The sequence below is a fragment of the Prorops nasuta genome, unplaced genomic scaffold (genome assembly GCF_024137725.1).
Source record: "Prorops nasuta isolate Cenicafe-Biocafe unplaced genomic scaffold, Cenicafe_Pnas_1.2 PNAS00001, whole genome shotgun sequence".
NCBI classification, from domain to species: Eukaryota; Metazoa; Arthropoda; class Insecta; order Hymenoptera; family Bethylidae; genus Prorops; species Prorops nasuta.
Window position 1 is genome coordinate 9922313 of NW_027116798.1, and position 14251 is coordinate 9936563.

General features: G+C 38.3%; 1 protein-coding gene across 1 annotated transcript; it reads left to right on the top strand.

Moving 5' to 3' along the window:
- Positions 1–11136: 11136 nt before the first annotated feature.
- On the top strand, positions 11137–14225 carry LOC136785777 (uncharacterized). The gene is made up of 3 exons (XM_066747039.1): positions 11137–11563; positions 11620–12986; positions 13104–14225. The coding sequence occupies exons 1-3, from the start codon at positions 11137–11139 to the stop codon at positions 14223–14225; spliced, it is 2916 nt and encodes a 971-aa protein (XP_066603136.1).
- Positions 14226–14251: the final 26 nt, after the last annotated feature.

Genomic DNA, 14251 nt, shown 5'->3' on the forward strand with positions numbered 1-14251 from the left:
TTTTCTTGCATTTCATTTTTAAGGTTCTCACGTACAGCATTCATATTATCCAGCAGAACACGCATATTCACAGCACATTTCTCATCAGTAGCATCAAATCCTAAATTTGAAATAATATTCCCCTTAGCATTAAATGCATTCATACGTTTATCAAATTTTAATGTTTCATCTTCAGTTTTGCGGAAATATTTTCTCACATTACTGGCAGTGGAAATACCTCCAAATTTATTTATCGACATTGTGAAGTAACACAATCAACTGGGAAATTATGGAAAGTGTAATCTCTTTTATAGGATAATACGTTCTTCATGAAGCTCCTCAATTATTGATTGTATCTCATTATGATGATTCGTATGTCCTGCAGCAGATGATGCAATCAAAAGTCTCAAACGTTCAACTAATTCGTTCGGATCATTCCAATGTACATAGTTCACTGGTTTATCATTAACACACATATAACCGCTACCTTTTACAAGGTTCTTTGGAGGAAATAATGGGCTAATTATTTTCTTCCATTTATGACCCTTATTCCCACGAAGCTTTCCCTCGCTACTGTAATCTGCTCTGTGTACATTAGTTTGAGAAAGAATATTCTTATATGTTTTTAAATCATCTTCAGTATAATCATGTGGCTCTTTCATGAAGATCAATTCAAGTAGACCAATAGTACCCTGATAATACTCATCATCAATAATAATAAAATCTTTACGATTTACTTTAAAAGAACATTTTCCAAGTCTCATTTTCTTAAGTCTAACATCTCGTTCAATTCCAAAATTATCATCAATTAAATCCTTATTTTTACGCAGAAACATCTCTATATATTTACGTCCAATTGGTGCATATTCTGACAAAGAACTATTTAAATCTAAGGATCTTTGCAATGGTGATGATGGAGTTTCTGCTTGCATTGGTGATGGTATTGCTAAATCATTAACATCCTTTTCCACTTTCACTCCCTCCTCCTCCTCCTCCTCCTCCTCCCCATCCTCTTCCAGAGAAAGGTATAATGTTTCATTAGGTCGTGAATTTCCTTGCTCATCATCATCATCATCATCAGATGAAGGGGTTGGAATTTTAATTCTAGAGTTGTCTGCGAAATATTTACGTTGTGGAGTCGATGAGAAATAAGTTCTTTTACGTTCCGATGGAATAATCAAAGAATTATCGCTTGCAGTAGTCTTCTGTAGCGGTTCCTGTTTATACTCATATTTCGGGGACACGAAGGTCATCTCATTATGTTCAGTGAGCTTCTTCAATGGCTCAACAATTGGTTTAAAAGTTTCATTTAAATTGGTTTCCATCATTTCTCTTCCTGATTTGAGTGCACGATATTTTTCACGAATTACTTTACTTTTCGCGGCAATCTTCTTTAGCAGCATCTTTTCTTCCATTTTCCTGCTTTCCATGTTCAATCCACGTTCAATCCACGTTCAATCCACGTTCAATCCACGTTCAAATCCACGTTCAATCCACGTTCAATCCACGTTCAATCCACGTTCAATCCACGTTCAATCCACGTTCAAATCCACGTTCAATCCACGTTCAATCTACGTTTCCACGTTCAATTCACGTTCAATTTAGATTCAGTCCACGTTTTTATTTCCACGTTTATACTAGGTTTATTCCATGCTCATTTGATGTGTGTGTTTTGATGGACACTTAGCTCTAAACTGAACAATCTTAAGCAAACGGTATACTATTTAATCTTAGCATACTCATCGAAACCTTTCCGATATCTACCATTTTGAATTGTACTATCCTTGTCGATCACTAGAAATCCATAATCATGGTGCCAGCACTTTGAACACAATTCATTGAATTTTTCAAATGACATATCCGTGTTTACATGATCGTTATAAATATGTTTTAAATTAGTACCATCTTGCTTAAAGATTATGAGAAGGTTTGCATTATCACGAATCATGTGTTTAGGAATTTTAGCATAAGTCTGGCAGAGGTAGAAGCAGTCAATATTTGAATGTCTACCCATGGGGAAGTAGTCTCTGATATTATCCTGCTTATCGTTAGCAACATCATCAAATATGAAAATAGAATTGGGTAACGCCTCAGTTACCTTTACAACGTCGCTATTGTTTGAAAATTTAAAATATCCAATACCTTTTAGTCCTTTTAATAACCGTTCAAGGTATTGATACTAGGGTTGTTGAAGCGACTTTGAGTATACATAAATATTTTCAAATCTCACACCGTTAGGACTTTCTACGAGACTAAGCAGTACGTTTGTTTTACCGCAATTCGAGGGTCCGCAAATTATACTACGAATTGTAGATGGAAGTAGGGATCCATGACGTTTACTCCTTCCTCCACAACCCCCACCGACAATAAAACGATCGGCGTTGGAGACACGAATGTGCAGTGGTTGCTTTACGAAATCCATAACTGTAAAACTCTATGATCATGCAAGCTATTTATAGGCTCGAAGCAGATTATCTCATCAGTTCTCATTATGTCGTTGTTAATGTTAGATGTGCTACGTTTGGAGGATTTAACTATTGAGCAGCTTGAATACATTCCAAAAATTTTACTATTGAAGCGCTTTCCAAACAGTATTCGACTTGTTTGGTGTAAATTACCTGAGCACATTCGTGCAGATCCTGAAGTGCAACAATATCGTGCCTGTACGGAACATTATAATTTACCTAATCAAGATCAGTTTGATGGAATACCTCCTTCAATAAAAAATTGCTGGATGTGCCAACGAACCCGTTAGGAAAGCATGACATGATGAGATATGGTTGTGGATCTTTTTTCAATAAGCTGCTAAATAAACTACCCTTCGAGCTGCATGTACCTGGCTACAATTATTGCGGTCCAGGTACTCGCCTTCATGAACGGTTAGCACGTGGTGATCGAGGAATAAACCCTCTGGATGATGCTTGCCGTGAGCATGATATCGCATATTCAGTATATAAGGACCTGCCCTCGCGTCATCATGCTGATAAAGTACTTGCACGCCGTGCACGACAACGTATCATAGCTAGTGACTCATCCGTAGGTGAACGAGCGACAGCGACTGCTGTCTGGGCATCAATGAATGCAAAACGGAAACTCGGCTTAGGACTGCGAGTGCCTAGAAAAAGTACGAAGAAAAGAAAAATTCGTGTACCGAAAAAACGAGGTGGTTTATTGAGGAAAAAGTCACTTACTAAAACAAAACGGGGGGGTTTATTACCATTGCTTCCGCTGCTGAGTGCGGTGGGCGCATTAGCTGGCGGTGCAGCAGGTATAGCAAAGGCTGTAAACGACACCAAAGCAGCCAAAAAACAATTGGAAGAAATGCATCGACACAATCGCTTAATGGAAGCGAGACGGGGACAAGGTTTATACCTCGCACCATACAGTCGAATAGGAGAGGGAGTGAAAAGGAAAAGGAAAAGAAAATAAATGGACTTCCAAAATCTGGACCTACTAGTAATATGCAATTATCAAACGTCTGCCGTAAAATACCGCATTTTCGGGGAGTCTTTATGCGTACATCTCTACCTCAAAATGCGCAACGCAATGAGTGCGCAATTGTGAATCTTGATGACGAACAAGGTCCTGGAACACATTGGGTCGCTTACGTTAAACGTAATAAGCACGTTAAGTATTTCGATTCCTTCGGAAATTTAAAACCACCAATTGAACTTGTGGAATATTTTGGACCTTCTGCTATAATCTACTACAACCACGACCAATATCAATCGTATGATTCAAGCATATGCGGTCAGTTGTGTGTCAAGTTTCTACGTGAACAATGTCTTTAACAGTTACACTCTCTGGCCGTGACTCGGTATTGGGGTCAGATTTTTTCCCCCCGATCGATCTTCGAGATGGACATTATGAACTCGGTCTCGTAGACTTTCAGAGCTTCAATTCAATCTCTAATGTTGATGAGACAAACAATATATTTTACGTTGATGATCAGGAGCTAACTATACCTACAGGTTGTTATGAGCTCAATGCTATAAATGACTTTTTACGTGCTCAGATGTTCGAAGGTGATGAAGAAGAAGTAATTTTTCTACGTGCTAATAATAATACATTAAAAAGTGAAATAAAGTGTAAATATCAGATTGATTTTACACAACCTAACAATATAGGCTCTTTGTTGGGTTTTTCATCAGATCGTGTTATTCCACCGAACACACTAGCTGAATCAGACGAGCCCGTAAACATTATAAGAGTAAATATTCTACGAATTGAATGCAACATTACAGCTGGTGCGTACACAAACGGTAGACCTCGACATGTTATACATGAATTTTTTCCGAGTGTTCCGCCAGGTTATAAAATCGCAGAAACACCGAAGAACGTCATTTACTTGCCAGTCATTGCGAAAGTAATTGACCGTCTCACCTTGCGTATTCTCGATCAGGAAGATCGTATAGTAAATTTCGGAGGTGAAGAAATCACAATTCGTTTACATATTAGAAAATGTTGATTTACAAGAATACTTATAAATCACCGATACTCGATGAGCCTATCAGTCCAACTGCTGCAGCAGGACAGAATACATTGAGTGAAGGTAACGCTGGAGGACAAAATACATTGAGCGAAGGTAACGTTGGCGCATCATTAACAAGAAGAAATATCACCTTTCTACAATCACTGGGTTTCAACGTTAGAAATAAAAATGGATCCATTAGATGTAACCGCTCAACCGGTGTTCGACAATCGCATCACTAAAATGGAAATGCATGCATACAATCCTTATGCAAATGCCTCATTGGGAAATAGTGATGAAATTCGAATTCCTATACAACAGCAAGATTTAATTCTTCTACCCTGTGAAAGTTATCTCTACATTGAGGGAAAGATAATCGTTGGAACCCGTGCTCCAGATGCAACAGCCCAAGATGTCGTAGGACTTGACTGTAATTCCATGGCATTCTTGTTTGATGAAATTCGTTATGAATTGAATGGTATTGAGATTGATCGCTGTAAGAATATGGGTATTACTAGCTCCATGAAGAATTTCATCTCCTTAACTGCTGAGGAAAGTGCAAGTCTACGTCATTCAGGATGGTTTCTAACAGATCACAGGTCTACGAATCATTTCAACTTTTGTGTACCATTGCAAATGCTGTTGGGTTTTTGTGAAGACTACAGAAGAGTTATAATAAATGCACGTCATGAACTCGTTCTTATTCGAGCACGTGATGATATAAATTCACTACATTCTTCGAGAAAAATCATCAACTCCAAAATTGATTTGCAAAAAGTGCAATGGAGGATTCCTCATGTATCACTGAATGATTATACAAAACTTAAATTTCTACGTTTGATTGAGCAAAACAAAAGTTTAACCATGGCTTTTCGTTCCTGGGAACTCTACGAATATCCACTTCTACCTGAAACACAGAGGCATACATGGGCCGTAAAAGCTGCAACACAATTGGAGAAACCTCGATATGTTATACTAGCATTTAGACAAAATAAGAAGAGTACGCAGCATATGGAGGTGCTTAGATTCAATGACAGTTCTGTTCGTGATGTTAAAGTCTATCTGAATTCAGAATTTTATCCATATGACCGAATTGATAGTGATAGCGAAAAAAACCGTTATTCTGTACTATATGATATGTATGTTAAATTTATCCATTCATATTATGCAGGAGAAAAACAGTCGAAACCAATGCTTAATTACAAAAACTTTGTGGAATACGGTCCTCTCTTCGTCATCGATTGTTCGCATCAAAATGAATCTATAAAGTCAGGCACTGTTGATGTTAAAATTGAGATTGATTGTACTAGAAATATTCCAAGTAATACTACTGCGTTTTGTTTAATTATACATGATAAAATCGTTGAATATAACCCGCTTACTAGTATTGTTAGAAATGTAAGTTAATAGACTAGATTTATATGTATCTTACTAATGTAGTGAGGGATAAAGAAAAAATAAATAAATAAGATATAATAAACATTTATTGGTGTCATTCCTTAAAAACATTCCTTACAAACATTTCCAAAATTTATCTTATGATTATCATTGGGTAACTTTAAATTCTAAATTATTGTATCGTCCTCCAACATATAAGATTTTTAATGTATTCGCTGATGCAGCATTTTGAAGTTCTTTGATTAGTTCAGGCGACTCCAGTAATTTCATCATCCTTGAGGGTAGGAAGAACCATTCGTCGGTAGCCAGCTTCGCTATTAATTTCTCTCCATATTTGGTCTTAATTTTCACTAATTCAGTGATTTGATACTCCTTATTCTCCTCAAAAGTATTCAGCTTTACGAAAGTCTTAGGTTCGTAAGTTACACTTGCAAGTGCATTGATCTTGGTTAAATCCATTTTTCTGTGAAAAAACATAGAAATTGAGAAAAGAAAAATATTGAAATAGAATAGCAAGAAAAGAGAATAATAATAAAAGAATAATTCTTACCACCCAAAAGAATTTCTGTGGTACAGCAAGGAAAATATTCGGAATATAGCTTTGCACTGGATCTTTCACCTCCTTGAAGCTTCTAATGAAAACTGACTGACTGAAATTTCCCGATTGCTGACAACAAGGGTTTTAAAAATAGTGGAAGGGATGAGATGCATTCATGGAAGGGGATGAGATGCATTCTTATTGGAAGTTAATATTTGGGTGGTTGGGTATTCTTTCCCACCTACGAAATTTGCGTCAAACAAGTCGTAACACGTTACAAGCGGTTTCTCCTGAATTCTTTTAATTGCATAATCATGTTGTAGACTTTTCTAAAGTGAACTGGGGAAAATTTGCGTCAAACAGGTCATGACACGTTACCAGTGGTTTCTCCAGAATTCTTTTAATTGCATAAACGTGTTGCAGACTTTTCTTAAGTGAAACGGTAAAATTTATGAGCACATTCCTCTCGATAGCTAGGCATATAAAAAATTGAGAGAATATGAAAAAATCGAGGATTTAAAAGGTCATAAATCAAGTAACAAGTCATGACATGACATGATCTCAGGCGTCAGGTACTCGAGCATATCCGTTCTAGAAGATATCAGCACACTCAGCAATCAGTTCTCCAATCGCTAGAATGGTGTCAATACAGCTTCTTAATGTCTAGGTAAAAGTTATGTTTTGCTTTACCCTTCAAAAAAATGAAGTGCACTGACAACTCTTTCCCTTTCTATTACCTAGCCTGCTTGTTAGATGGATCGTATGATATGCTTACCTGAAAAGCTAAAAATGGCTAAAAGATAAGTCAGGGAAGGCTATAAAAATTCTTAAAACTGTTTTTTATTCAATAACTAAAGTTTTACTATCAGTTACTCATCCAGTCTCCATGTCTCATCCTCCTCCTCCTCCTCGTCCTTTTTCATCCACATCCTCCTCTTGAAGGTTAGCTTCTCTATAGCCGTATCCCGTGGTACCGCGAATGTATAATTTTAGTCAAACATCTTTTTATCACTTTAACTAATTCGCTCGTAGAAAGGTAAATGATTTCTTGAATGAAAGTCTAGAGAGGGTCCATAGAAGGAGAGAATAGTGGGAGGATCTAGGATTGGTTCTGAATGGTCAAATAGTACCCTCTAAGGACATACTATATGTGAGGAGCTGTAAGGCCTAATAAATTGGTGAACCTGACCTGGGTATAGTAACAGCTAGGACTTAATAAGTTGCCCTATCAAAATATTAATATTCCTGAAATTGATGTTAAATTGTTATTCTCCCCAATAGGGGAGACTATTAAAACTATACCCTTTCATTTAGAGGATATTTCGTTATTCGCTGCATAGGTTTTGTTAAAGCCATGCAAAGTTATAATTCCATGCTCGATGGAAAGTTAATTCCTTGCACGATATCAGCAACTTATCACAATAGCTATCTACAATTTAACTAACGAGAAAAGGGGGGATTGCGGTAGCCACCTAGCGGCAATTACTGGTACTATCAATTAAATTGAACTAGTTCACCCGTGTGTGTAATTACGTAATATTAAAATACCATTAGCGCGAAAGAAGATTAAGGAAGGCAGTCACCTAGCGGTGACTACTGGAACTAGCAATTAACTCAACCTAGTTTATCTGTGTAGCAGAGTCGGAAATAGTTAGGCTACGTAAGGTAACTAACCATCGACTTCGAAGGGTGAAAAAACCTTCCCTCAACTAGGGCCCCGTAGGATAACTTAGGTCCCCGTAGGATAACTAACCAACGGTACCATAAGGTGAAAAATACCACCTCCCTAACCAAACCCGGTCCCACTATAAGACCTTCCAACTGTGACATAGGGTGAAAAATACCCCCTACCTAACCAAACTCGGTCCCACTATAAGACCTTCCAACTGTGACATAGGGTGAAAAATACCCCCACCCTCCCTAACCAAACGCGATCCCACTATAAGACCCTTTCCTTCCTCATCCCCACCACTACCATACTAAGAGAGTCTTATCCCCACCCATCCCCCTTCCACACCACAAAACAGCTTCCCCCACTCCCTGTCATCGGAACCGCATAGCTCCTCTACTCACTGTAGGCTTCTGAATTCCTTTTCGTATCTATTTCATGGAGTTCTCCAACAAGAATATTCAAAAGCTTCGATCTTTGAGAAGAACATATCTGTCATCCATCCTTTTGTCATCTGGTCTCCATACATGCATTCTATCATCAGCCGTAGAGACAAATACCTTTTCATCAATCCAAATAGCGTTATCCCATAAGTTTTCTGATGCACTTAGGTATTGGAGAGCAAACCCCAACTTTGCTCACGATGTTCATCAGTATGTATATTTAATTTTTCTGCAAGGTCTGTGACATTGGATTCCTTGTCTATGCAGTATATTACGCACTGTGCTTGCTGTAATATTTAAATTCACTTGTTCTAAAATTTTTGCTGATGGTTGAAATGGATTATTCTCCATTGTATTGAAAATATTCTTATTTTCATCTTCCATGGGTTGTTCAATCCCACAAACTTTTTTCTTCCTGCTACTAAACCTTTAAACCCAGCTTTCATTAACCATTTACTTGTTGTTAATTTCAAATGTTTGATTTTCTAGAAATTTGTTCATGCGTGTATCCTTTATTTCTCAAAATGTTAATGTGAATATTTTTAATATATATGTATTATTGAAATAAATTCTTAAAATACACACACATTCAGCTCTTTTCACATTTATTCCTCTTTCCTTCACTATAAACCTGTAAAAATTTTTTATTATTATGACATATGTGTAATATTACGCACTATTATAAAATCTCATTGTGTAAACACCTTGCATTAAATGGTAGTACTTTATATGAATATAGGGTGGGTCCAATAATAAATTTCAAAGATTGAGAAATTACTGTTCCTCATTATGCATCCTTGAAAATGAATTTATATTTGTTAAGTAATAATTAGTGGGAAAAATAGATGTAATTCGTGACATAACAAAAGATCGTCTATCATAATATTTTATATGCTTTAACTAATAAAATATTCTGATAATTACTGCACATAGAATTTATTAATCTCCACTTATTCAATCTATGTTGATATTAGACTAATTACTAATTTTTACAAATCTGTTTAGAAAAACTTCCAAGTATGAAGATATCTTATTAGCTCTGATCTCTCCTACATATGAATAGGTAGAGCGCTAAGTATAGATTATATATGAGATATGAATATGTGGCTGACTAAACAGAATATTGTAAATAAAATACATGAATGCACTTAATAGAAGCTGCTACAATATTGAGCGATTTCCAATCAATTTAAGATTCAGCAAAATTAAACACAAATGATAACTATATTACACGTCACGCAAACTGTATATTGATATCTAATTATATCAAATTTTAGACAATTTGAAAAGAAGTAATTAACTATAATAATTGAATACAAATTTTCATTACATTACCAAATAAAATGTTTAACTGCATTGCTAATTCCCATATTTTGTCAAAGCAATGTATTCTTTCCAGATATCCCATTATAGCTGTACAGAAATAAGTAAGTATACATTATAAGTTTGTTGTAATTGCACTTCTTACACTTTCTACACTTTCTACACTTTTAATATTTCTGTCTTTACCAATGTATAAGTTGACACTGTAGAAAGTGCACAAAGTGCAAATGTGTAACGCCTTTCTCCTAAAACTAACAGACCTTATATTAACCATTTATAAGACTGTTGGTCATATCTACCTGGTTATAGTTGAGCTATATGTATATATTTATTCTATCAATATATTCATTGTAAAATAATATAACATTCATCAATATCTTTATATGTCAGTACAAAATTTCAAGATGCATTTATCATATTTAACAATGACGTAACTCTTAGGTAATATCTCTCCTTTATATAGAGAGATTATAATCCATCCTGCAACAAAAAGTCAAAGGACCATTTAACAAAGCAAAATATTCTAACCTGAGCTGTCAATATGATTACGAATACTTATCTGATCATTTTTCCTCCTCATAAATTCACCTGGTATTGATAATGATCATCAACACAAATCTAATTAGTTTCATTGATTTTTGCTTCCTAGCATAATAATAAATATAATTTTGTGTTTACTGCTATTTAATGCCATTTAATAATTTATATTTACGACCTATGTAAACGTAATGTAGACTATACAAATCTATCTATAGTCCGACCCAGTTATAACAACATTTATCTTGTATGCTATAGTTTAGTATAGACTATCACGGTAGGAAGTGAAGTTAGCCAAATTGTAAAGGATTCAATTTCCCGCAGTGTACCCTTTTAAGTCCGTGTTCCTTTCTGGGGAATTCTGGTTTCTGGGGTTCTTGGGAATCTTCGTCTACCGAAGTTCCCTAGAAGTTGACGAACAAATTCCCTAGAAAGTCGATAATTTTAGTCTAGCGGTTCTTGTAAAAATATATTGTAAATTTTGTATATTTTTATTTATTTAAATAAAAAACTCATTTTGCCTATTACCTTGGCTTTGAATATTTTATTCTAGAATAAGACCTTCCCTTCTGACCACAGGTTCGGAGCTCTCTTGGGACATTGTTTCGCATAAATTTTTGGTCCTTCGAGCCGGATTTCCGGCAAAAAACGTTCGGAGTGCATCAGTGTTCCTGAGTGGGCATTCCGGGCTGTGTTTTGGATTGTGGTTTTGTTCTGGAATAGGGTTTCAAAAATGGCTAGCTCAGGGGAATTATTAGAAGCCATCAATTACGTGCCCATGATTCGGGATGAATTCGTTCGGTTGGTCGTTAACGTTAAGAAGCGTGGAGTTCACAATTTCACCCTTCCCTTCTTGGAGGATAGGTTTGCAGCCGTAGAGAAGTGGCTTAAAGTGTTGCATAAAACTCACGTTAAGATCACTACTCACACTAAACCGGCCGAATTAGCTAAAATGGAGTACGTAACCGATAGCTGGTATCAAGCGGCTCTTGATGCCCATAATGACGCGGAAGAATTCATCCTAGGACATCTAGATGAACTTCGATCCAATCAGGTAATGTCGGCATCAGGTCCCACTGCACCTTCAGGCGAAATAAACCACATTAGGTTTCCAGTTATCGATTTACCGAAGTTTTCCGGGGATTACTTAAAACGGAACAACTTTTATGAAACGTTCCGTTCCGTTCCATTGTTCACGACAAAGTGTATGTCTCCGGTCGGGACAAGTTCCATTATCTAAAATCCTGTCTGCAAGGAGAAGCAGCTACGGTCATTAAATCTTTAGCGATCACCTCCGAGAACTATGAGATAGCATGGGACACTCTGGTAGCTCGGTACACTGACAAACGGATGACCACGGATACGTTCTTAGATCAGATCTCGCAAGTACCCACGCTTCGGGGTGACAATTTTAAGGTTCTGAAAGAAGTTAGGGACTCAGTTACGGTTGCTCTCAACGCCCTTAAAACTATGGGATATGGCGTCGATCAATGGGATCCCATAATTGTTCATTCGCTGAAGAACAAACTGGATGACACCCTTCGTTTGGCCTGGGAGATGTACCTGGGAAGCAGCAAGGATTATCCCACTTTCATTCAATTCTCTGAGTTTCTAACGCGTCATATTAACTCCTTGCAATCCTTAGGTAACAAACCTAAGACTTCCAAAAAGGAATCTGGGATATCCTTGAAGTCACACGCTACGAGTGTGAATAGTACTGGTTATGCCCACTGCGGTAGTAACCATTTCTTGTATCAGTGCAATGACTACCTTGCATTGACCCCTCAGGCTCGTTCGAAGTTCGCATTCTCACAGAACCTCTGCATCAACTGCCTGAGACCCGGACACAGTTGCTCCAATTGTTCATCCTCGTCACGATGCAGGAAATGTAGTAAATTGCATCATACTCTACTGCATTTTGACAAATCTGGAACCAGGGGAAGCAAGGCACGGGGGACTACCCCCGCAGTCAACTCCGCTTCCGAGCCCGAACCCTCCAGCTCGAATACTACAACACATCTCAGTGTTTCCGACACACCATCAGGTCTATTGGCCACTTTCTCTGCCAGAATTGACGCTCATGACGGTTCTCGTATTATAGTCCGCGGTTTAGTGGACACGGGTTCAGAAACTTCCTTTATCTCGGAAAATCTAGCTCAGCAACTACGGGTATCACGAAAACGCGTCAACGCGACCATTCATGGCGTCTCTCTGAATTCGGCTCAATACGTTCGCGCAGAGGTACAGATTACGCTTCATTCTCTATCACGACACGGTGTTTCGTTGGACATAACTGCATTGATCTTATTAAGGATTACTCAATATATGCCTCCGACTTATTCTCCGTCGTCGTTTCCAGCACTCAGCGAAATTGATCTGCCCGATAACTTCGCGTCAACCAGGGCTCCAATTGACGTGCTTATTGGCGCAGACTATCTTGCAGCATTGATGGAAGGCGCGTACATGCATTCTCCTGATTATACGTTGCTTGCCCAGCGGACTATTTTCGGGTGGATCGTAGCTGGGGTCGTACCCAAGACGGGTCACTCTCATACTGTCACGGTGCATCATTGCTTTGAGGTGGAAAAAACTCTTCGCGACTTCTGGGAACTGGAAGAAATTCCGGAAGTCAAACCCATGTCCACAGAGAACTCCCTCTGTGAACAACATTTTGTGAATACGGTATCACGCACCCCCTCAGGTCGTTTTGTCGTTGCTTTACCTTTTCGATCCGACATCGAAAAGCACAGCTTAGGTTCTTCTTCTCGGGTAGCAGAGAAAACTTTAACCCGAATACTTCGGCGATTGGAAACCTCTCCAGAACAAGCTGAAAGCTATTCTCAATTCTTACAGGAGTATCAATTGTTAGGACATATGTCTCCTGTTCCTATGAACTCTGATTTTCGCGTCTTCCTGCCTCATCATGCAGTTTTTAAGATCGAGAACCAGAAGACAAAGATTCGCGTTGTATTCAACGCATCTTCTAAAACATCTACGGGCGTATCGCTTAACGACACATTATTCATTGGAACCAAGCTCCAGCAGGACATCACGCGGATCCTAATGAATTGGCGTGCCTTTCAATATGTTGGCGTGACGGACATTGTTAAAATGTTTCGACAGATTCTTGTGCGTTTTGAGGACCGCAAGTGTCAGAACATTTTATGGAAGACTGATTCCGGTGAGCTTCAGGCTTTCGAACTCAACACGGTGACCAACGGTACGGGACCGGCACCTTTTTTATCCTCGCGAGATTTGCGCGAATTAGCTTCCACGGACGGGGCTGACTTCCCTCTCGCACAAGATGTTTTGTTAAATTCTACATACGTAGATGATATACTTTTCGGGGCTCATGACTTAAAACAACTCAGTTCGGTCAGGGAACAACTCATCGCTCTACTAGCGAAAGGGGGCTTCTCCTTGAGCAAATGGGCATTCAATCAACCGGGGACTTCCCCGCTTGAACCTACCGAGCCGCACTCTTTCTTTGAGGATCCCGCGGGGTCAAGTAAAGTCTTGGGCATATATTGGGATCACGGGGATGATAGCTTTCGCTTCCGTATTACTCCTTCATCTATTGGTGTACTAACCAATCGCATCCTCTTATCAGAGAATGCTAAGATTTTTGATCCATTGGGATGGATCTCTCCCTTAGTCATCACTTTAAAGCAGTTAATGCAATCCACCTGGTTACTCAAACTCTCTTGGGATGAAGAGATTCCTGAGCCTATTCAGTCCAAGTGCCTCAAGTGCTATGAGCAGCTCTGCGACTTACATGCTTTGAGCATTCCACGGTGGACTGGACGATCACTTACTACTAGAAAACGCGAATTAATCGGATACTGCGACGCCTCAGAGCTGGCCTAAGGTGCAGTCGCTTACGAACGTCTCAC

Bases quoted from the DNA above. Each gene is read 5' to 3' on its own strand.
- LOC136785777 (XM_066747039.1), top strand. From the start codon at position 11,137: ATGATTCGGGATGAATTCGTTCGGTTGGTCGTTAACGTTAAGAAGCGT. The intron at 11,564-11,619 runs GTATGTCTCCGG...TGCAAGGAGAAG, and splicing joins TCCATTGTTCACGACAAAGT to CAGCTACGGTCATTAAATCT. The intron at 12,987-13,103 runs GTCAAACCCATG...GACATCGAAAAG, and splicing joins AACTGGAAGAAATTCCGGAA to CACAGCTTAGGTTCTTCTTC.